This window comes from Triticum urartu, chromosome 4 (assembly GCF_003073215.2).
Source record: "Triticum urartu cultivar G1812 chromosome 4, Tu2.1, whole genome shotgun sequence".
Taxonomy (NCBI): Eukaryota; Viridiplantae; Streptophyta; class Magnoliopsida; order Poales; family Poaceae; genus Triticum; species Triticum urartu.
In genome coordinates, this window is record NC_053025.1 from 555709802 (window position 1) to 555731596 (window position 21795).

General features: G+C 46.7%; 1 protein-coding gene across 1 annotated transcript; it reads right to left on the reverse strand.

Annotated features, from left to right (window-relative positions):
* Positions 1 to 19585: 19585 nt before the first annotated feature.
* LOC125554130 (peroxidase 44-like) lies at positions 19586 to 21200 on the reverse strand. The gene is made up of 2 exons (XM_048717734.1): positions 20991 to 21200; positions 19586 to 20850 (listed from the first exon to the last, which is right to left on the reverse strand). Exons 1-2 carry the CDS (start codon positions 21198 to 21200, stop codon positions 19894 to 19896), a joined length of 1167 nt encoding a protein of 388 aa, XP_048573691.1. The 3' UTR covers positions 19586 to 19893.
* Positions 21201 to 21795: the final 595 nt, after the last annotated feature.

Genomic DNA, 21795 nt, shown 5'->3' on the forward strand with positions numbered 1-21795 from the left:
GGCTTAAGCAAGAACCAATCTCACCTACGCATCAAAACCACAATGATAGTTTGTCAAATAGACTCCGTTTTAACCTTCGCAAGGACCGGGCGTAGCCACACTTGGTTCAACTAAAGTTGGAGAAACAGTCACCCGCAAGTCACCTTTGTGCAAAGCACGTCGGGGAAACCGGTCTCGCGTAAGCGTACGCGTAATGTCGGTCCGGGCCGCTTCATCCAACAATACCGCCGAACCAAAGTATGACATGCTGGTAGGCAGTATGACTTATATCGCCCACAACTCACTTGTGTTCTACTCGTGCATATAACATCAAACCATAAAACCTAGGCTCGGATGCCACTGTTGGGGAACGTAGTAATTTCAAAAAATTTCCTACGCACATGCAAGATCATGGTGATGCATAGCAACGAGAGGGGAGAGTGTTGTCTACGTACCCACGCAGACCGACTGCGGAAGCGATCACACAACGTAGAGGAAGTAGTCGTACGTCTTCCCGATCCGACCGATCCAAGCACCGTTACTCCGGCACCTCCGAGTTCTTAGCACACGTACAGCTCGATGACGATCCCCGGGCTCCGATCCAGCAAAGCTTTGGGGAGGAGTTCCGTCAGCACGACGGCGTGGTGACGATCTTGATGTTCTACCGTCGCAGGGCATCGCCTAAGCACCGCTACAATATGACCGAGGTGGAATATGGTGAAAGGGGGCACCACACACGGCTAAGGAACGATCACGAGGATCAACTTGTGTGTCCATGGGGTGCCCCCTGCCCCAGTATATAAAGGATGGAGGAGGAGGAGGCCGGCCAAGGTTATTGGTGCGGCCAGGATGGGAGTCCTACTAGGACTCCAAGTCCTAGTAGGAGTCCATCAAGAGGGGAGGAAGGGAGAAGGAAGTGGAGGAGTAGGAAAGGTGGCCGGCCCCCTTTTCCCTAGTCCAATTCGGACTAGAGGGGAGGGGGGGCGCAGCAGCCTTTTTCCTCTTCCCACTAAAGCCCATCAACGCCCATTACCTCTCCCGTAACTACCCGGTACTCCGAAAAATACCCGAATCACTCGGAACCTTTCCGATGTCCGAATATAGTCGTCCAATATATCGATCTTTACGTCTCGACCATTTCGAGACTCCTCGTCATGTCCCCGATCTCATCCGGGACTCCGAACTCCTTCGGTACATCAAAACTCATAAACTCATAATATAACTGTCATCGAAACCTTAAGCATGCGGACCCTACGGGTTCGAGAACAATGTAGACATGACCGAGACACGTCTCCGGTCAAATAACCAATAGCGGGACCTGGATGCCCATATTGGCTCCTACATATTCTACGAAGATCTTTATCGGTCAGACCGCATAACAACATACGTTGTTCCTTTGTCATCGGTATGTTACTTGCCCGAGATTCGATCGTCGGTATCCAATCACCTAGTTCAATCTCGTTACCGGCAAGTCTCTTTACTCGTTCGTATACATCATCCAAACTAACTCATTAGTTGCAATGCTTGCAAGGCTTATGTGATGTGCATTTAACCGAGAGGGCCCAGAGATACCCTCTCCGACAATCGGAGTGACAAATCCTAATCTCGAAATACGCCAACCCCAATCTACCTTTGGAGACACCTGTAATGCTCCTTTATAATCACCCAGTTACGTTGTGACGTTTGGTAGCACCCAAAGTGTTCCTCCGGCAAACGGGAGTTGCATAATCTCATAGTCATAGGAACATGTATAATTCATGGATAAAGCAATAGCAACATACTAAACGATCGGGTGCTAAGCTAATATAATAGGTCATGTCAATCAGATCATTCAACTAATGATGTGACCTCGTTAATCAAATAACAACTCTTTGTTCATGGTTAGGAAACATAACCATCTTTGATTAACGAGCTAGTCTAGTAGAGGCATACTAGTGACACTCTGTTTGTCTATGTATTCACACATGTATTATGTTTCCGGTTAATACAATTCTAGCATGAATAATAAACACTTATCATGATTTAAGGAAATAAATAATAACTTTATTATTGCCTCTAGGGCATATTTCCTTCCAGAACAAAATATGACTCTATATGAATGCCTCCGGCGGTGTACCGGGATATGCAATGAATCAAGAGTGACATGTATGAAAGAATTATGAACGGTGGCTTTGCCACAATATGATGTCAACTACATGATGATGCTAGCAATATGACAATGATGGAGCGTGTCATAATAAACGGAACGGTGGAAAGTTGCATGGCAATATATCTCGGAATGGCTATGGAAATGCCATGATAGGTAGGTATGGTGGCTGTTTTGAGGAAGGTATATGGTGGGTGTATGATACCGGCGAAAAGTGCGCGGTATTAGAGAGGCTAGCAATGGTGGAAGGATAGGAAAAAGTGCATATAATCCATGGACTCAACATTATATAGTCATAAAGAACTCATATACTTATTGCAAAAATCTAGAAGTTATCAAAGCAAAGTATTACGCGCATGCTCCTAGGGGGATAGATTGGTAGGAAAATACCATCGCTCGTCCCCGGCCGCCACTCATAAGGAAGACAATCAATAAATAAATCATGCTCCGACTTCATCACATAACGGTTCACTATACGTGCATGCTACGGGAATCACAAACTTTAACACAAGTATTCTTTAAATTCACAACTACTCAACTAGCATGACACTAATATTATCACCTCCATATCTCAAAACAATTATCATGCTTCAATCTTTTCTTAGTATTCAACACACTCAAAAGAAAGTTTCACAAATCTTGAATACCAAGCATGTTATTATTAAGCAAATTACCATGCTATTAAGAGACTCTCAAAATAATTTAAGTGAAGCATGAGAGATCAATAGTTTCTTTAAAACAAATCCACCACCATGCTCTAAAAGATCTAAGTGAAGCACATAGAGCAAAATTATAGCGCTCAAAAGATATAAGTGAATCACATAGAGCAAAACTACTTAGCTCAAAAAGATATAAGTGAAGCACATAGAGTATTCTATCAAATTCTAATTCATGAATGGCTCTCTCAAAAGGTGTGTAAAACAAGGATGATTGTGGCACACTAATAACCAAATACACAAATAATACAAGACGCTCCAAGCAAAACACATATCATGTTGGTGAATAAAAATATAGCTCCAAGTAAATTACCGATGAAACTGGACGAAAGAGGGGATGCCTTCCGGGGCATCCCCAAGCTTTGACTTTTTGGTGTCCTTGGATTATCTTGGGGGTTCCATGGGCATCCCCAAGATTAGCCTCTTGCCACTCCTTATTCCATAATCCATCAAAAGAATTCACCCAAAACTTGAAAACTTCACAACACAAAACTCAATAGAAATCTCGTGAGCTCCGTTAGAGAAAGAAAACGAAAGACCACTTCAAGGTACTGTAATGAACTCATTTATTTATTTATATTGGTGTTAAACCTACTGTATTACAACTTCTCTATGGATTATAAACTATTTTACTAACCATAGATTCATCAAAATAAGCAAACAACACACGAAAAACAGAATCTGTCAAAAACAGAATAGTCTGTAGTAATCTGTAACTAACGCAAACTTCTGGAACCCCAAAAATTCTAAAATAAATTTCTGGACGTGAGGAATTTATCTATTAATCTTCTTCAAAAATAATTAACTAAATATCACTCTCCAAATAAAAATGACAGCAGTTCTCGTGAGCGCTAAAGTTTCTGTTTTTTACAGCAAGTTCAACAAGACTTTCCCCAAGTCTTCCCAACGGTTCTACTTGGCACAAACACTAATTAAACACAAAAAACACAACCAAAACAGAGGTTAAATAATTTATTTATTACTAAACAGGAGCAAAAATCAAGGAATAAAAATAAAATTGGGTTGCCTCCCAACAAGCGCTATCGTTTAACGCCCCTAGCTAGGCATAAAAGCGAGGATAGATCTAGGTATTGCCATCTTTGGTAGGCAATCCATAAGTGGCTCTCATGATAGTTTCATATGGCAATTTTATTTTCTTTCTTGGAAAGTGTTCCATGCCCTTTTTTAATGGAAATTGAAATCTAATATTCCCTTCCTTTATATCAATAATCGCACCAACTGTTCTAAGGAAAGGTCTACCAAGAATAATAGGGCAAGAAGGATTGCAATCTATATGAAGAACAATGAAATCTACGGGCACATAATTCCTATTTGCAACAATAAGAACATCATTAATCCTTACCATAGGTTTCTTAATAGTAGAATCCGCAAGATGCAAGTTTAGAGAGCAATCATCAAAATCGCGGAAATCCATAGGTTCCTTTTGAAGATCTTCATGAGCCACCCTCAATTTCTCAAGTTCTTGCTTCCTTTGAAGATAATCATAGGAAAGCTTTTCATGAGTTGTTGAGAGAGTATCATGACGATCTTCAAGTTCCTGATACTTAACGTGAAGGTTTTTTATGTCTTCAATTAAGGATTCAGATCGAGTCATTTCAGCACCCAACAGATCATCGCTTCTGTCTAACAGTTTTTGAATATGTTCCATAGCTTTCTGTTGTTCAGTTGCAATTTTAGCAAGTGTTTTGTAGCTAGGTTTTGAATCACATGTCAGAGTCATCGTCACTAGATGTTTCATAGCGAGTAGTGCGTGTGTTTACCTTGGCATCGCGTGCCATGAAGCAGTAGGTAGGAGTGGAGTCGTTCTTGCCATTTGCGTCGATGTCGGTGATGCAGTCATTGTCTTCAGTGTTGAAGATGGACTTGGCAGCGTTATATCGACTAGAGGGGGGGTGAATAGGCGATTTTTATGAAAGTCTTCAAAACGTGAGAGTTATGAAGACAAACAGTGAAGATTATGCCTATTACTATGCAGCGGAAGTTAGATTACACTGGGCCAGCCATGGTCATGTATTCAATAGAGTGAAAGCACAGTGACAAACAGCTTCAGTGTAATAAGGATCAGGTAGGAAGAATTTATGAAGCCAAACAGATCATACATTCATGTTGTGAAGACAAACGGTAAAGCAGGCATGTAATGGCTTCACAATGAATAACTGTAAGTAAAAGGAAGTGAAGATGAAACCAGTGACACGTTGAAGACAATGATTTGTTGGACCAGTTCCAGTTGCTGTGACAACTGTACGTCTGGTTGGAGCGGCTAGGTATTTAAACCAAAGGACACACAGTCCCGGACACCCAGTCAAGGACACTTAGTCCAAGACACCCAGTCCTCACCGTTTTCTCCTTGAGCTAAGGTCACACAGACCTCGCCCAATCACTCTGGTAAGTCTTCAAGGTAGACTCCCAAACCTTCACAGACTTCGTTCACTGCAATCCACAATTTCTCTTGGATGCTGAACGCGACGCCTAACCGTCTGGAGGATGCACAGTCCTCAAGTGTAATAAGTCTTCAGATCACACAGACAGAAGACTTAAGTGATGCCCAATTTACTCTGGCTCTGGGTGGTTAGGGCTTTTCTCCTCACTAGGAATTTTCTCTCAAAGGCTTCGAGGTGGGTTGCTCTCAAACGACAAAAGCCGTGCACTGAAATCTGAGCAGCCAACCGTTTATGGTTGTGGGGGTGGACTATTTATAGCCACTTGGCAACCCGACCTGATTGTCCGAAATGACCCTGGGTCACTAAGGAACTGACACGTGTACCAACGGTCGAATTTTGAACTCACACGACAACTTTACTTGGGCTACAAGTAAAGCTGACTTGTCTGACTCTGGACAAGATTTTCTCTCAAAGTCTTCGCTTGAAGACATAAGGATTTGAATTAGGCATCACTTCAGTCATTCTGACTGGTTCTCTTGGACCCCACTTAACAGTACGGTGATTCCTATGACACAACATAAATGAAATAAAACTACGAAGGATCTAAGTCTTCGAGTTCCATAAGCTTCATAGGGAGTCTTCTCATGTCATTGTCTTCAATATGAATATCTTCATAAACCACCATTGTCTTCAATGTCTTCGTACTTTTTAGGGGTCATCTCTGGTAATAAAACCGAATCAATGAGGGACTTCTACCTGTGTTTTCCTGCAATTCTCACAAACACGTTAGTCCCTCAACTAGGTTTGTCGTCAATACTCCAAAACCAACTAGGGGTGGCACTAGATGCACTTACAATCTCCCCCTTTTTGGTGATTGATGACAAACTGGTTGAAGTTTTCAACGGGGAACATAATTTGTGAAATAGTAAAGGAATTTGTCTTCATAAGTTGCAAGGGCTCCCCCTGAAGATGTGCATATAAGTAATTTGCCTTTTGAATGCAAATGCACATGGCAGGTTGTACTTGTGGAGATCCACTTCAACTTATGATGACAATCCACTATGCATGTGAAAGTATATATGAAGATAATGACATGCATAATGGAAAATGGACGTCTGCAGTAAGAGATGAGTGCGGAATTTATCGTCGCACATGCGGAATTTATCTTCGCATAACGGAGTGACAAACAGGTAGCAGACGGCCATCAAGGCTAAGTGTTACAACTCAAAGAAGCAAATGTAGCAAAAACGGGAGTTGTAAGCACGAAGCAAAATGTAGCAAAATATAAAGGCACCCGCCCAAGTGACCCGCTTGAAGACTATAAACATCATGCTTCTCCCCCTTTTGTCAGTGATGACCAAAAAGGTTTGAAGACATAGAGTTTTCTACGCGTTCCCAGGCGCAGCAGGGTCGGTGGAGTTGTTTGGTGGCGGTGCAGATGATCTTGGTGCAGATTCGACGTGTGTTGAAGTAGGTGGAGATGATGTCGCGTCGTCGTCTTCTTCAATAATCCGGGCAGACATGGTGGCAGCAGAAGAAGAGAATTCTGACTCTTCAAGTGATGGTGTGCTTCGCATCACAGCTCTTCTTGGAGGCGTGGAGTCAAATTGGAATCTCTCTCTGAAGCCATCCTCGTGCAATTCAGCTTCATTGCTCATCATGGTGAGGCCTTTCCAAGTGTGGCGACAGGTCTCGTGTGCGACAAACGCATTCTTGGTTGCCAGATTTCTGATGCGATTGACGTCTTGCATGATGCTTCTCATCTGCCGTTTGAGCCAGTCGTGATGCCTATCTTGCTTTTGGTGAAGAGCCACAAGAAGCTCTCGGTCATTGAGTGCTCGAGCGCGCTTCTTGGGTCTCTTGGCAGCTGTGCTGTCAGTGGCTTCAGTTGATGCAGGGGCACGTGTGGTGCCAGCCATGGGATACACTCGGGAGAGAGCTTCAACACCTTCAATATTTTGAGTGAAGCTCTGGTGTTCTACATTTTGAAGACTTAACGGTTGCTTGCCAGGCTCTGGATATATTGCTTCAACAGATGTGTCCACATCTGGCAAAAATATCCTATGGTTGCGGGCTGAGGGTTGATAGGAGATTGTAGAGTGAAGCTTGATCAGCCTCATAACCCAAGGAGCATAGAACTTTAATCCAAACAGTTCTGAGGCAGACGCTGCAAAGTGACGGATGAAGAGATCCTGTGCATTGAAGCATTTGCCATGAAGAATGCAGAAGATGAGAGTCTTCATTGCACCATCAATTGTTGCATATCGAGAGTGTCCCTTTACAGGCCATAGAGTCCGCCTTATGATGTGATATATTGTTCTGGGCAGGTACTCTAAGTCTTCAACGAAGAACCTAGTTGGATAGGGTGCATTAGGAGGCAGTGGCTTCATTATTGAGAGCATCTGACTCATATCTGGCTCAGGACGCTGAAATATGCTCTCAATCGCTTCAGCATGGAGTTGGCACCCTTCTTCAAAGAATTCGCCAGGAGTAGGAAGGCCGGTAAGCTCAATTAGGTAGAAAGCATTGGCTTCATGATGGATATTGCCTGTCATCCACTCCAGAATCCATGTCTTTGGATCTCTGTTATAGCCTTTGGTATGCAAAGTGGTATAGAACTGGAGCAGAAGCTCTTCGTTCCAGTGCTCTTCATCAGTGATAAATGGCAGCAAACCCACTTGCTTGAAGCAATCCAGTGCTTCTTCCAGACCAGGCAGACCAGCAACAGCTTCAACCTCAAGGCGCTTGTGAGGAAAGATGCGGCCTTGGTTGTATAGGATGCATGAATAATAGCTGCGCTGTTGATGGCTCCAGAACCTATCTGATACAATCCGCTCCCTTGAATAAGGGTTCTTGGAGCGGTCGAAAAACGTGTTATCTGCCCTGAAGCCGTTGATGTTGAAGGAACCAGGAGCTGATGCAGGACCTGGGAACCTTGGCAGTCGTGGGATCGGCTTCTGGACCTGGGGTCTGTACGCAATATGATAGTTGAATTGTGGTCCGGCAGCAGACTCAGGCACAGAATGTTCAGGAGCAGTAGCTTCATTGTCTTCTGAAGCTGTTGTTGGGTTGGGCTCCACATTTGCTTCGGCGTTGTTTGTGGTAGCCTCAACATTTGCAGACTCAGGCACGTTCTCCTGGAGAACTGCTTCTTGTTGGTGTGGGGGAGTTGGAGCTTGTGGTATCTCTGCATGCTCTTCGGCTGATGCAGCCGGAATGTCGTCAGCAGCCTGAGCCCTTGGCCCTTTGCGAAGCCTACGGAATGTAGGCGCCGGTGGAGTTGTAGTGGGTTGGGGCTCATCTTCCTCCTGTGGGCGATCTGCCCACGATGCATCTTGTGTGATTGGCGTCAATGGACGACCAATACTGATCAGTTCGCTTGTCTCAAGCTGAGGAAGGGCTGCATCACCTTGCACATTGTCTTGGAGACCAATGTCTTCAGCAGCGTTGGGTTCGTCTGCTGGAATGTCTTCAGCGTTGGGTTCATGCACAGTCAACTGACGATCTGCGTTAGGATAGCGGACGGAGAGGGGTTCAACTGTCAAGGGCTCTGTCGGAGCAGCCCGAGATTTCTTGGTCTTGCGCTTTTTGATGATGGGTTCAGAAGGAGAGGCTTCAGAGTGTTTTCTCTTCTTAGCTTCAGCCTCTGCAGTCCGTGTCTTCTTGAGCTGTGAGGCGGTTGATCGACTCTTTGGCTTCGAGCCAGTCGTTGCAGTGGGGAAGACAATCGGAGCAGTTTCTGACCTTGGCGCTTCAGGTTCAGGCACAGCAGCCTTCTTTTTCTTCTTTGCGGCCATCCTGGGGTCAATGCCGGGACGCCCAAGTGCCTTGCGCTTTTCTGCCTCATTGTAGGCCTGCACGCAGCGATCAGCCAAAGTCTTCATGCGTTCTCGCGAGCCTTGAGCTTCGGCCCGCGTCTTCAGAAAGTTCTCTTTCAGATCGTGCAACATGATCTTGAAGTTTTTCACTTCTTGCACGCTGAGCTTGGCCACGTGCTTCTGGAACTGAGCCTTTTCAAAATCAATTTTCTGCTTCAGTTCTACAATTCGCTGGGCTATTGCAAGTTCTGAAGCAATTGCACCTTGAAAGGCAATGCTGAGGCCTATGGGCAGCTGCAGATCGTTGAAGCTGATGTCCGGTGAGGCAAACCATTCATCAATGAAGTTGTGGATGATGGCGACATCAAACCGAGGCAGATTGTTGAAGATTTCAGCCTCCTCCTTGCTCTTGATGAGCTGCTCAAGAGCATCATCTCCAAGATCTTCATCGCTTGAGAGATCAATGGCTTCGCAGTGCAGAATGTCAGCAGCTGTGAGCTCTTTGCCTGTGTGTGGCTGAGGCTTCTTGGCTTCTTGGGGCTTGGACACTCGTGATAAGCCTTCTGACTGCACACTGGCTTCAGGAGGTGCAGTTGCTAAAGGCTTCACTCTTGCGATCTTGGGAGAAGCGGCTGGCTTTGAAGCTTTTGGCTTCTTCTGCTTCGGCTTCGGCGCAGCAGGGGCGTCATCTGACTCAGTATCTGCTGGAGGGTCATTCACAGCAGTCCCTTGGACTAGGATGCGAGTGATGAGGCCTGCAAGATTGGCATACGGCCCGATGATATTGGGATCGGCGTCGCGTGTGCCATCTGCCCTTGGTGAGGAGGGACCAGGGTTGAAGTCAAGCCCAAATTTCTTCTTATTTATCTTCGCTGATTGTTGTGCAAACTGAAATTTGCGCTTGAAGAGATTATCATCGCGGCACCAGAGAAGTGATGACGGATGTGCTTCAGCTGGCTGTGGTCCTCTCACCATGCATGGATAGAAGCCTTGAGCAATGGCTTCGACTCTGGACCTGGGTACGAGATTTTTGTATAGTACGTCTCCCCACGGTCTCTTGATGGTGCACTTCTCCGCATATTCCTGAGTGACGAAGCGGTAGTGGAACCATTGCTCTGCCCAATATCTTCGAATCCATTGGATTCATGTCTTGCGCTGACCATAGCTTTCTTCAGGGTCAGTTTTGTACATCTCTGCCAATTCATCAGGCAGATCTTTGGACGTTTCACCATGTCGCTGTCTGCCTCCCTTCCTTGCTGCTGTTTCTGAAGCCATGAATAACTTGGAAGGCTTCAAGATGTTTAAAGGCTTCAAAGGCTTCCTTTTGCAAGAACTGGCTTCAGGAGAGTTGATGTGATGCTGCAAGTACTCTGCAAATGAATGCAGACTATGAGAACCAAAGGATTCTCCCACGGACATGTACCTGTGACAGCATTAAGGTGCGAGGGAAGGGGAAGAGGTCATATGCATTCTCAGAAGATTTTGAAGATAAATCGGTTTAGAAGACATAGACCTCATTGTGCGAAGACATTTTGCTGAGGAATCTAACTACCTTATGAAGCACAAGTGAATATACTAGGCATGTTATGAGATGTAGCGAGATAACTAACTGATGTGAAGAGAAACTCCTTATGGCAGAAAGTGACTGAACTATGGGATCAAAAGAGGCTGTAAAAAGAGGTTTTATTTACCACACTTGGAACTGCTAGACGAAGTGAGAGTTGAGGTCGAGCAGTTCGATCCTCCGTGCCCTAACTTGGCGACGGAAGACACCTACGGCGACGGCGGAGAGAGCGATGTCCGCTGTCGGCGTGAAAACGGCGTCGGAGAGGTTGCGGCAGTGAAGCGCTTCGTCGCCGGCATCGTCGAGTGCTAGCGGTGGCGCTAGGGTTCGTGCGAGGGTGGAAGAAGGAGATAATGACCGCAGTGAATCGTGTATTTATAGGGATAGAGGCGGCACTGCGCTATTACGCAGGTACCCCTGGCGGTTCGCATTTGAGGCACGCGTGGCCGGTTAGAGGAAGATTGGGATTTGTTCCACGTCCCACGCACGCCTAAATTGTCGGGCGGTCGTTCCTGCTTCTCCGGATCTTATGTGGAGGAATGAGCATTAAAAACGGACTTTTATGGTTGTGACTATGTCTTCAACTGACAAGGACACAGTGAAGACATTTGACAGTTTCAACAGAATGCATATGACTTGGAAAGATAGAGTTTGAGATAGAAAGCATAGAGAGGTTAGGGTCCGATCACATTCACTTAGTTCAAAAGATTCAACCAAGAAGACATAACTATAAGTGAATGCTGTAGAGGACAGAACATCAGTACATATATATCCATATAACCAACGCAGTGAAGATAATCATGAAGACATATTGAGAATGAAGCCAAACCAAATGTGAAGACATTGAGAGGTAACGCCATGAGAGAAATACTTCAAAATGGAACGTTTGGTGGTGGCGTTACCCACCGTATAGGAAGTATTAGACCCAGACACGGCGCACAATTATCGTGGCGCTCCGAAGTCAAATTCCACATTAATGTATTCACACTTGGAATGTATGTCTTCATTGTTTGAAGATATACGCTACTTCGTGTGTTGCACATCTAAGTCATCAATATGCTTAAGTGTTAGGATGTGTGCCTGATCACAGGACATTTGAGGATTCCAAGATATTTAGCTCACACCGTAACTTGCAAAATCTCTTCTCATCCAAGGGCTTGGTGAAGATATCTTCCAATTGCTCTTCAGTGTTGACGTGTATGATATCAATGTCTTCCTTCACAACATGATCTCTGAAAAAGTGATGACGAATTTCAATGTGCTTTGTCTTCGAGTGCTGAACTGGGTTGTTGGCAATCTTGATGGCGCTTTCGTTGTCGCAGTAAAGTGGCACTTGCTTCAGATGAATGCCATAATCCTTGAGTGTTTGCTTCATCCATAGAAGCTGAGCGCAGCAAGATCCAGCAGCAATGTATTCAGATTCAGCAGTGGAGAGTGATACACAGTTCTGCTTCTTTGAAGACCAACATACAAGTGATCGTCCCAGAAAGTGACATGTGCCTGATGTAGACTTGCGATCAACTTTGTCACCAGCATAATCAGCATCCGAAAATCCAACCAAATCAAACTCTGAGCCCTTTGGATACCATAATCCTAGAGTTGGGGTGTGAGCCAAATATCGAAGAATTCGCTTCACAGCTAAGTGATGCGACTCCTTTGGTGTCGCTTGAAATCGAGCACACATGCAAACACTAAGCATGATATCTGGCCTAGATGCACATAAATAAAGCAAAGACCCAATCATGGAGCGGTATACCTTTTGATCGAACTCTTTACCATTGTCGTCGGGACCCAGATGATGCTTGGCTGGCATTGGTGTTGTGAAGCCTTTGCAGTCTTGCATACCGAACTTCTTCAGGCACTCTTTAAGATATTTCTCTTGAGATATGAAGATGCCGTTGTGTTGTTGCCGTATTTGAAGACCGAGGAAGAACTTCAGCTCCCCCATCATGGACATCTGATATTGCTCTTGCATCATATATCCAAACTCTTCACTATACTTCTGATTGGTGCAGCCGAAGATAATGTCATCCACATATATTTGGCACACAAACAGTTCACCATCATATGTCTTCGTGAAAAGAGTGGGATCCAGGGAACCAGGTATGAAGCCTTTGCTTTTCAGAAAGTACTTGAGTGTATCATACCAGGCCCTAGGGGCTTGTTTGAGGCCATACAGTGCCTTGTTGAGCTTGTATACCATATCAGGATGTTTTGGATTTTCAAAGCCAGGTGGTTGTGCAACATACACTTCTTCTTCAATCTTGCCATTGAGAAAGGCACTTTTCACATCCATCTGATAGAGAAGTATGTTATGATGATTTGCATAGGCCAGCAGTATGCGTATGGCTTCAAGCCTAGCCACAGGAGCAAATGTTTCATCGAAGTCAATGCCCTCCACTTGAGTATATCCTTGAGCAACGAGACGAGCTTTGTTTCTGACAACTTGACCATGCTCATCTTGCTTGTTGCGGTATATCCATTTGGTGCCTATTATGTTGTCCTTCCGTGGATCAGGACGCTTAACCAGTTCCCATACATTATTCAGCTCAAACTGTTGAAGCTCTTCTTACATAGCTTGAATCCATTCAGGTTCCATGAAGGCTTCTTCAACTTTCTTGGGTTCTGATATTGAGACGAATGCGAAATGCCCACAGAAGTTTGTTAGCTGAGTTGCCCTTGAACGAGTGAGTGGACCAGGTGCATTGATGCTATCAAGTATTTTGTCAATTTGTACTTCATTTGCAACACGAGGGTGTGTGGGGCGAAGACTTTGCTCTTGCTGATCTATGTGGTCATTTGAAGGTATATCTTCAGGCTGAGCATTGTCTTCATGTGGATCAGGTGCTGAGATGATAAGTTCTTCTTCAGGATGAGCTTCAGAAGGTACAATCTCTCCAGTTCCCATAAGCTTGATTGATTCATTAGCTGGAACTTCATCTAGCACATTTGGCAATTGCTCTCTTTGTGATCCATTGGTTTCATCAAATCGCACATCCACTGTTTCAACCACTTTGTAGTGGAAGAGATTGAAGACTCTGTAGGAGTGCGAATCCTTTCCATATCCAAGCATGAAGCCTTCATGTGCTTTTGGTGCAAACTTTGAGGTGTGGTGTGGGTCCTTGATCCAGCATTTTGCGCCAAATACTCTGAAGTAACTGACATTTGGCTTCTTGCCAGTTAGGAGTTCATAAGATGTCTTGTTCAGAAGCTTGTGAAGATAAACACGATTGATTGTATGGCATGCAGTGTCAATGGCTTCAGTCCAGAATTTTCTTGGAGTCTTGTATTCATCTAGCATTGTTCTGGCCATCTCAATGAGTGTTCTGTTCTTGCGTTCGACGACGCCATTCTGCTGTGGCGTGTATGGAGCTGAGAATTCATGTGTGATCCCCAAGGTATCCAGATTAATCATCAACAATTACGAAGCCATAGAGGCATGCAGAAGTAGTAAAAGTCGAGTAGTGAGTTCATGTGAAGCAGTTCGAAGGGTTGTGTAGTAGTCATGATTGTCTTCGAAGGATGTTTTGCCCTTGTCATCTTCCCTGCTTCACAGGCACCGCATAAATGATCTTTCTTGAACTTGACGCCTTCGATGCCTATGACATGCTTCTTCTTTGCAAGGGTGTAGAGGTTCCTCATGCCAGCATGCCCAAGCCTTCGATGCCAAAGCCAGCATTCTGAAGCTTTTGCAAGAAGACATACTACAAGTTGTGGTCCTGCTGAGAAATCTACCACGTACAAATCATCTTTCCGATACCCTTCAAACACTAGAGATTTGTCAGATTCCATAAGCACCAGGCAGCGATATTTGCCAAACATTACAATCATATTCAAATCGCAAAGCATTGAGACAAACATTAAGTTGAAGCCAAGGGATTCAACAAGCATGACTTTATCCATGTGTTGATCCCTTGAGATTGCAACTCTACCTAGACCCAATACCTTACTTTTACCAGTGTCAGCAAATGTAATGTGGCTCTTGTCGGATGGATGTAAAGTTGAGTCCATGAGAAGGCTTCTTTTGCCAGTCATGTGATTTGTACACCCACTGTCAATAATCCATTCTGAAGACTTTGAAGTCACTGGTGTCGTACCCTACAGTGCAGTTAGGGGGATAGGCTTCACGAAGGGTATTGTGAAGCATAAACATTTGACGAACCAGTGGATTATGAAAACTTAAATCCAGATTAGGACTAATAGGGAGAGTAGCAAGCGATTTAGGAACGAAGTACATAATGATGCCATTAGGGCATTTTATCTTGCGCCCTACAAGATTTTTAAGGTCCCCAGCAATAGCATCAGAAGATTTTGTTTTTCTGCTGGAGACCTTTCCCTGCAAAAGAGAGTTAAGCTTTCTTAACCACCCACATCTTCAAGGGTGGCTTAGAAGCAATAAGTCTAAGTGCAGCATCTGAGAATTTTGGCTTTGAGGCCTTAGCAAACAGTCTAGCAGGTGGACAATAATACTCATAAGAATAAGCAGAATAATTTTTGGTCATATGAACATGACGGTTTGAAGAACCGCTCTCATATTCGTATGCCTGAGTATGGTTTCCCTGCAAAACATTAGCGTTAGTGCGACTCAGGTGAGTCCTCTGTTCATATGAAGCCTTTGGACCGTATGAAGCCTTTGGTCTGAGGTTTGTCTTCTTCAAGTGAGGTGTCATGAAGACATTCACAGGAAGATTTTCCAAACACTTTTTCGGAACCCAGATCTTTTTCATAGGCGGTCCATTCCTGCAGTTAGTACCAATGTACCTGGCAAACACTTCACCATTCTGATTCTTAAACAGTTTATAGTTTGCATCAAAGGATTCATCAATGATAATAGGGTTAGCACAAGTGAAGCCAGATAAATTGGATGGATCTGCTGAAAGTTCCTTTGCAGCAACCCATGTAGTTTTGGGGTACTGCTCAGGTTTCCAGTAAGAGCCATCTGCATTGATTTTCCTCACAAATCCAACACCCTCTTTCCTAGGGTTTCGGTTCAGAATCTGCTTCTTAAGGACATCACATAATGTCTGATGCCCTTTCAGACTTTTGTACATCCCTGTTTCAAGCAATGTCTTCAACCTAGCATTCTCATCAGCAATAACAGTGGTATCCTCAGCAGAGGGGTTAGTTACCACATCAACAGTCGAAGATATTGGAACAGTAGTAGCAGTGGAACATTCAGCAACAGAAGTAGCATTATCACGCTCAATGCATTTAAGACATGGTGGTTCAAATCCTTCCTGAGCGGGGCTGATCTATTCGGCGTGAAGTGACTCGTTTTCCTTTTGAAGATCTTCATGAGCCACCCTCAATTTCTCAAGTTCTTGCTTCCTTTGAAGATAATCATAGGAAAGCTTTTCATGAGTTGTTGAGAGAGTATCATGACGATCTTCAAGTTCCTGATACTTAACGTGAAGGTTTTTTATGTCTTCAATTAAGGATTCAGATCGAGTCATTTCAGCACCCAACAGATCATCGCTTCTGTCTAACAGTTTTTGAATATGTTCCATAGCTTTCTGTTGTTCAGTTGCAATTTTAGCAAGTGTTTTGTAGCTAGGTTTTGAATCACATTCAGAGTCATCGTCACTAGATGTTTCATAGCGAGTAGTGCGTGTGTTTACCTTGGCACCGCGTGCCATGAAGCAGTAGGTAGGAGTGGAGTCGTTCTTGTCGTTTGCGTCGGTGTCGGTGATGCAGTCATTGTCTTCAGTGTTGAAGATGGACTTCAGCGTTATATCGACTAGAGGGGGGGTGAATAGGCGATTTTTATGAAAGTCTTCAAAGCTTGGGAGTTATGAAGACAAACAGTGAAGATTATGCCTATTGCTATGCAGCGGAAGTTAGATTACACAAGGCAAGCCATGGTCAAGTATTCAGTATAGTGAAAGCACAGAGACAACAGCTTCAGTGTAATAAGGATCAGGTAGGAAGAAGTTATGAAGCCAAACAGATCATACATTCACGTTGTGAAGACAAAAGATAAAGCAAGCATGCAATGGCTTCACAATGAATAACTGTAAGTAAAAGGAAGTGAAGATGAAACCAGTGACACGTTGAAGACAATGATTTGTTGGACCAGTTCCAGTTGCTGTGACAACTGTACGTCTGGTTGGAGCGGCTAGGTATTTAAACCAAAGGACACACAGTCCCGGACACCCAGTCAAGGACACTTAGTCCAAGACACCCAGTCCTCACCGTTTTCTCCTTGAGCTAAGGTCACACAGACCTCGCCCAATCACTCTGGTAAGTCTTCAAGGTAGACTCCCAAACCTTCACAGACTTCGTTCACTGGCAATCCACAATTTCTCTTGGATGCTCTGAACGCGACGCCTAACCGTCTGGAGGATGCACAGTCCTCAAGTGTAATAAGTCTTCAGATCACACAGACACGAAGACTTAAGTGATGCCCAATTTACTCTGGCTCTGGGTGGTTAGGGCTTTTCTCCTCACTAGGAATTTTTCTCTCAAAGGCTTCGAGGTGGGTTGCTCTCAAACGACAAAAGCCGTGCACTGAAATCTGAGCAGCCAACCGTTTATGGTTGTGGGGGGTGGACTATTTATAGCCACTTGGCAACCCGACCTGATCTGTCCGAAATGACCCTGGGTCACTAAGGAACTGACATGTGTACCAACGGTCAAATTTTGAACTCACACGGCAACTTTACTTGGGCTACAAGTAAAGCTGACTTGTCTGACTCTGGACAAGATTTTCTCTCAAAGTCTTCGCTCGAAGACATAGGATTTGAATTAGGCATCACTTCAGTCATTCTGACTGGTTCTCTTGGACCCCACTTAACAGTACGGTGATTCCTATGACACAACATAAATGAAATAAAAGTACGAAGGATCTAAGTCTTCGAGTTCCATAAGCTTCATAGGGAGTCTTCTCATGTCATTGTCTTCAATATGAATATCTTCATAAACCACCATTGTCTTCAATGTCTTCGTACTTTTTAGGGGTCATCTCTGGTAATAAAACCGAATCAATGAGGGACTTCTACCTGTGTTTTCCTGCAATTCTCACAAACACGTTAGTCCCTCAACTAGGTTTGTCGTCAATACTCCAAAACCAACTAGGGGTGGCACTAGATGCACTTACAATGCGCGCCCATTCCAGGGCCGCGTCGTCGTCGTCGAGCTCCGTCTTCACCGGCGCGGCCGGCTCCTTCTTCACCGGCGTGAGCCCCGGCTCCGTCTTTGGCTTGACGAAGCGCGGAGGAGGAGCCGACGAGGAGGCGCGCCGACCGCCCTTGTTGATGACGATGCAGGCGCTGCGAGTGCGCCGGCCGAGCGGCGTCTCCGCCGCGGGCTCGGCCTTGATGCCGAGCAGAACCGGAGTACCGGAGGAGTGCGAGGAAGATCGCGAGGAGGAAGAAGAGGAGGAGGACCCGAACCTCCTTGGCGCCCATGGCCCGGCGTGTCGGTGGTGCGCCGGGGCGGCCATCCTCGCCGGGTACGCCAACGGCGGGTCGTTGCCGCCCTCAAGGTACGTCAGCACGCCCTCGAGTGTGCGGCCGGGGACGCCCCACCACAGGTGGCGCCCCTCGCTGTTCTTCTGGCCGCCGACCACCGGCGCGTCGTTGGTGGACGCCAACCGCTGCTGCTGGCGGCGCTCGAAGTACGCCGCCCAAGCCGCGTGGTTGTCGGTGGCGTACTGGGGGAGGGAGAGCTGGGCATCGGTGAGGGAGGCGCGTACGACCTCGACCTCCTCGGCGAAGTATTTGGGCTTGGCCATGGCGTCGGGCAACGGGGGAATGGGCACTCCCCCGTCGCTGAGTCTCCACCCCGTCGGCCCGGCGCGCATGTCTGGCGGCGCCGGGATGTTCGCCTGGAACAGGAGCCAGGACTCCTGTTCGCGCAGCGAATGGCGGCCGAAGCCGTTGGCCGCCGCCTCGTCTCCGGGGAAACGCTCTGCCATGGCGACGGACTCGGGAGAGGTAGAGAGGGAGAGGGAGGGGCTGGGCGGCAGCGCTCGGGAGAGGTAGAGGGAGGGGCTGGGCGGCAGCGCTCGGGAGAGGTAGAGGGAGGGGCTGGGCGACGGCGAGGGGCGGGGCTGGTGTGGGCACAGGCGAGTGAGGCCACCAGCTATATAGCCGCGCCGCGCCCGTGTGAACGCGTGCGAGGGAGGGGAGGCGAAAATCGGGCTCCTGGGGGCGCGACTGGGCCGTTTTTTTGGCGCCGGCGCGAGAAAATCGCCTGGGGAGACCTTCCTGAGGCGCGGCTGGAGATGCTCTAAAACTTAATATGGATGCCTCTTTTAATCATAACCTACTTTGTGGCACGACCGACATTGTTTTAAGGGACGATAAAGGAAAGCTCATTGCAGGGGTGAATTAGAGAATTGATTAGTGCACGGATGTCCTGACAGTGTAAACTTTGGCGCTTAGATATGGTCTATCCATTGCTCAAAGGACGGGTTGCAACCGTATTGCTATAAACTCAGATAGCCTGGAGGTCATTGAAACCATGAGCAACGGAGGACAGACGGCGAGTACATTGGCGGCAGTGTTTGACGATTGTTACATTTTGGCTTATGAATTTCTCATTACTAGATTCGAGCACTGTAATAGGGAAGCAAATAAGGTAACCCATGAACTTGCTAAGTTAGCTAAATTTTCTACAACTTTTGACTGGTTTGAAGAGTCTTTGAGTGAAATTGTACCACTCTTCATAAAAGATGTAATTGTTATTGAAAATGAATAAAGATCTGTGTTTTTTCATTAAAAAAAGAAGTTGCATCCCAAGCCAACAAGATGTCTCCTCCTGCTTATCGTCAATGAAGCCAGCCAAAGCTGGATCTTTAAAGAAAAAAAAACATAATAATACACAAAGTAAGTGTATCCATCGAAACAAGAACACTGCACAATGTATGACTATGCATAAAAGGAAGCCAAAAACAAAACTGGTACAATATTATTCGGCACCCAGCCAAAAAAACTTGGTTACAAGAACAAATACAACAAAAAATTAAGACAAACTGGAGCCCTACGGTCGCTGTTAAAAACTCGACGCGATATTAGTTTCGAAAGAAAAAAATCAACCAAGCATTAAGTAACTAGCCGAAGTATGGTAGTACGTCACTCGTTCCTTCTACAATCAAGGAAGAGAGTACCGCGAGGAAGAAGAAGAGTAATTCAAAGCGCAATTAATCAATTTGATGGAGACGCTGCTGGATGGAGGCCTACGTGCGTCGCCGGAGAGGTGGGCGGGGCGACAGCTCGTAGTTACGTACGTACGCGGTGTGGCAGTGACGCGCTCACGCGCACTGCTTCTAGTCGCTGCGGAGCTTGTGCTTGCCGGACGCCTTCTTGTGGGGCTTCTCGGCCTTAGCGTCCGCGTTGCCGGCGGCGGCATCCGGCTGTCCGTCCTCGTGCCCCTGCGAGACGATGCTTGACACCTGCTCCTGCTTGTTGCCGGCCGCCAAGCCGTCCAGGTCCTCAGGGTCGACGGAGCTGATCCGTATGACCGAGGGGCCGTCGCTGGACATGGGGTTGTTGAACTCGTTGCATGCCTTCCTGACCTCGCCGTCCTTGCCGGTGATGGCCTTGAGCACGGTGAGCTTCTCCATGGCCTTGCCGAATGCCGACGCGAAGTCCTCTTTGGGCTTGTTGAGCATGTCCTTGAGTATGGGCCCCGTCTTCTCGTCGATGGCGAGGAGGCGGTCGATGGTGAGCGGCATCTTCTCGGCGATGGCGTTGGCGAAGAAGGAGTTGTCAACGGTGTTGGGGTTGGACTGGTCCATGTTGACGAAGCCCGGTTCCCGGTTGGGCCCGTCGCAGAGCTTGCTGATGCTGGCGCGATAGCCCGGCTCCATGGGCGAGGCGTCGGGCTCGATGAAGATGCACCTGACCTTGCCGATGCTGTGGCCGCCGGCGAGCAGCAGCACCATCTCCTCGGCGGTGAAGCCGGCCTTCACGAAGTCGGCTGTGACCTGGGGCACGGGGATGTCCGGGCCGGGCAGGTTGTCGTCGGAATCCTCGCGGTTGGAGACGAGCGAGTCGCGGCGGCCCGTGGGGACCGCGTAGTCCGGGCCGCCGGAGAGTTTCACGGAGTCGCGGGTGGCGAGGGAGATGATGTCGGCGCAGGACACCGTGTTGGGGCACTTGGCCTCCAGCTCCTTCTTGGCCTCGTCGATGATCTCGTAGCCGCGCACCGAGATGTTGGGCCCGGCCTCCTTCTCGGAGCTTTGGTTGGACAGCGGGTCGATGAGGATGGACGCGTCGCACCCCTGACATAACATAAAAACACCCATGCATGCATGCACGCAGAGGCGGCAGATCAACCCACATTTTCTCTCCATCAAGGACGGATTCCAATCAAATCTCTACCCTAACTAATCAAAGAACCAAACGAGGGCGGCGTGCGTACATTGGCGAAGCAGTCGTGGAAGAGGAGGCGGAGGAGGCCGGCGGCGGTGCTGGGGTCGTCCTTCATTTTCTTCTCGATGACGGCGGCGACGATCTTCTCGGCGTCCGGGCAGGACTCCTTGTAGAAGTCGGGGGCGAGATCGGCGGAGGCCAGCGGCGCGGCGGCGGCCGCGAGGAGGCCGAGGGCGAGGACCAGGCGACAGGCGTCCATGGTTGTGGATCCAATGCAAGCAAGGTGCGCGGGTGTGTAGCAAGGCCTTGCCGTGCTGGAGCACACGGCCGGCCCGCGTTTAATACCCTGGCGGTCAACGAGGAGCCCCGCGCGTCGCGGCCAGGGCGCGCATCAGTGGGTGGCTGTCAGTCACTTTCGACTTCCTGGTCTGTCTAATAATAGCAAGGGGCCGTGTCTTCCCTCCGTTTGCTCCTCTCTTCTCCATCACCATCGGCATGCCGCATGTATATGCATGTACTACCAGCTATAGATAAATCTTGAAAAAGTAGTAATCCGGAGACAATTATTTTTTCAGACAAATGATGAATTTTATTGGCTCAAAATGAAGCAGCAAGGTAATACAAGAGAAATGATTTTATAGCGGGAATGTTTTTTTAAATACGTCATAAACATTTTTCAAATGTTGTTAAACATTTTGTAATACACAATGGACACTTTTATAATACACCATGAATTTTTTTAAATGGACGAACATTTAAAAAATACATGGATATTTTTTAGTTTCTTTATTCATTAATTTTTTAACAACACATGAATATTTTAACACTTTAATTGATTGTATATAAATTACAAG

What these genes read in the sequence shown, in the direction of transcription:
- LOC125554130 (XM_048717734.1), bottom strand. Translation starts at nt 21,200, where the DNA reads ATGGACGCCTGTCGCCTGGTCCTCGCCCTCGGCCTCCTCGCGGCCGCC. An exon ending in TCCACGACTGCTTCGCCAAT is followed by an intron (nt 20,851 to 20,990) that starts GTACGCACGCCG and finishes ATGTTATGTCAG; the next exon opens with GGGTGCGACGCGTCCATCCT.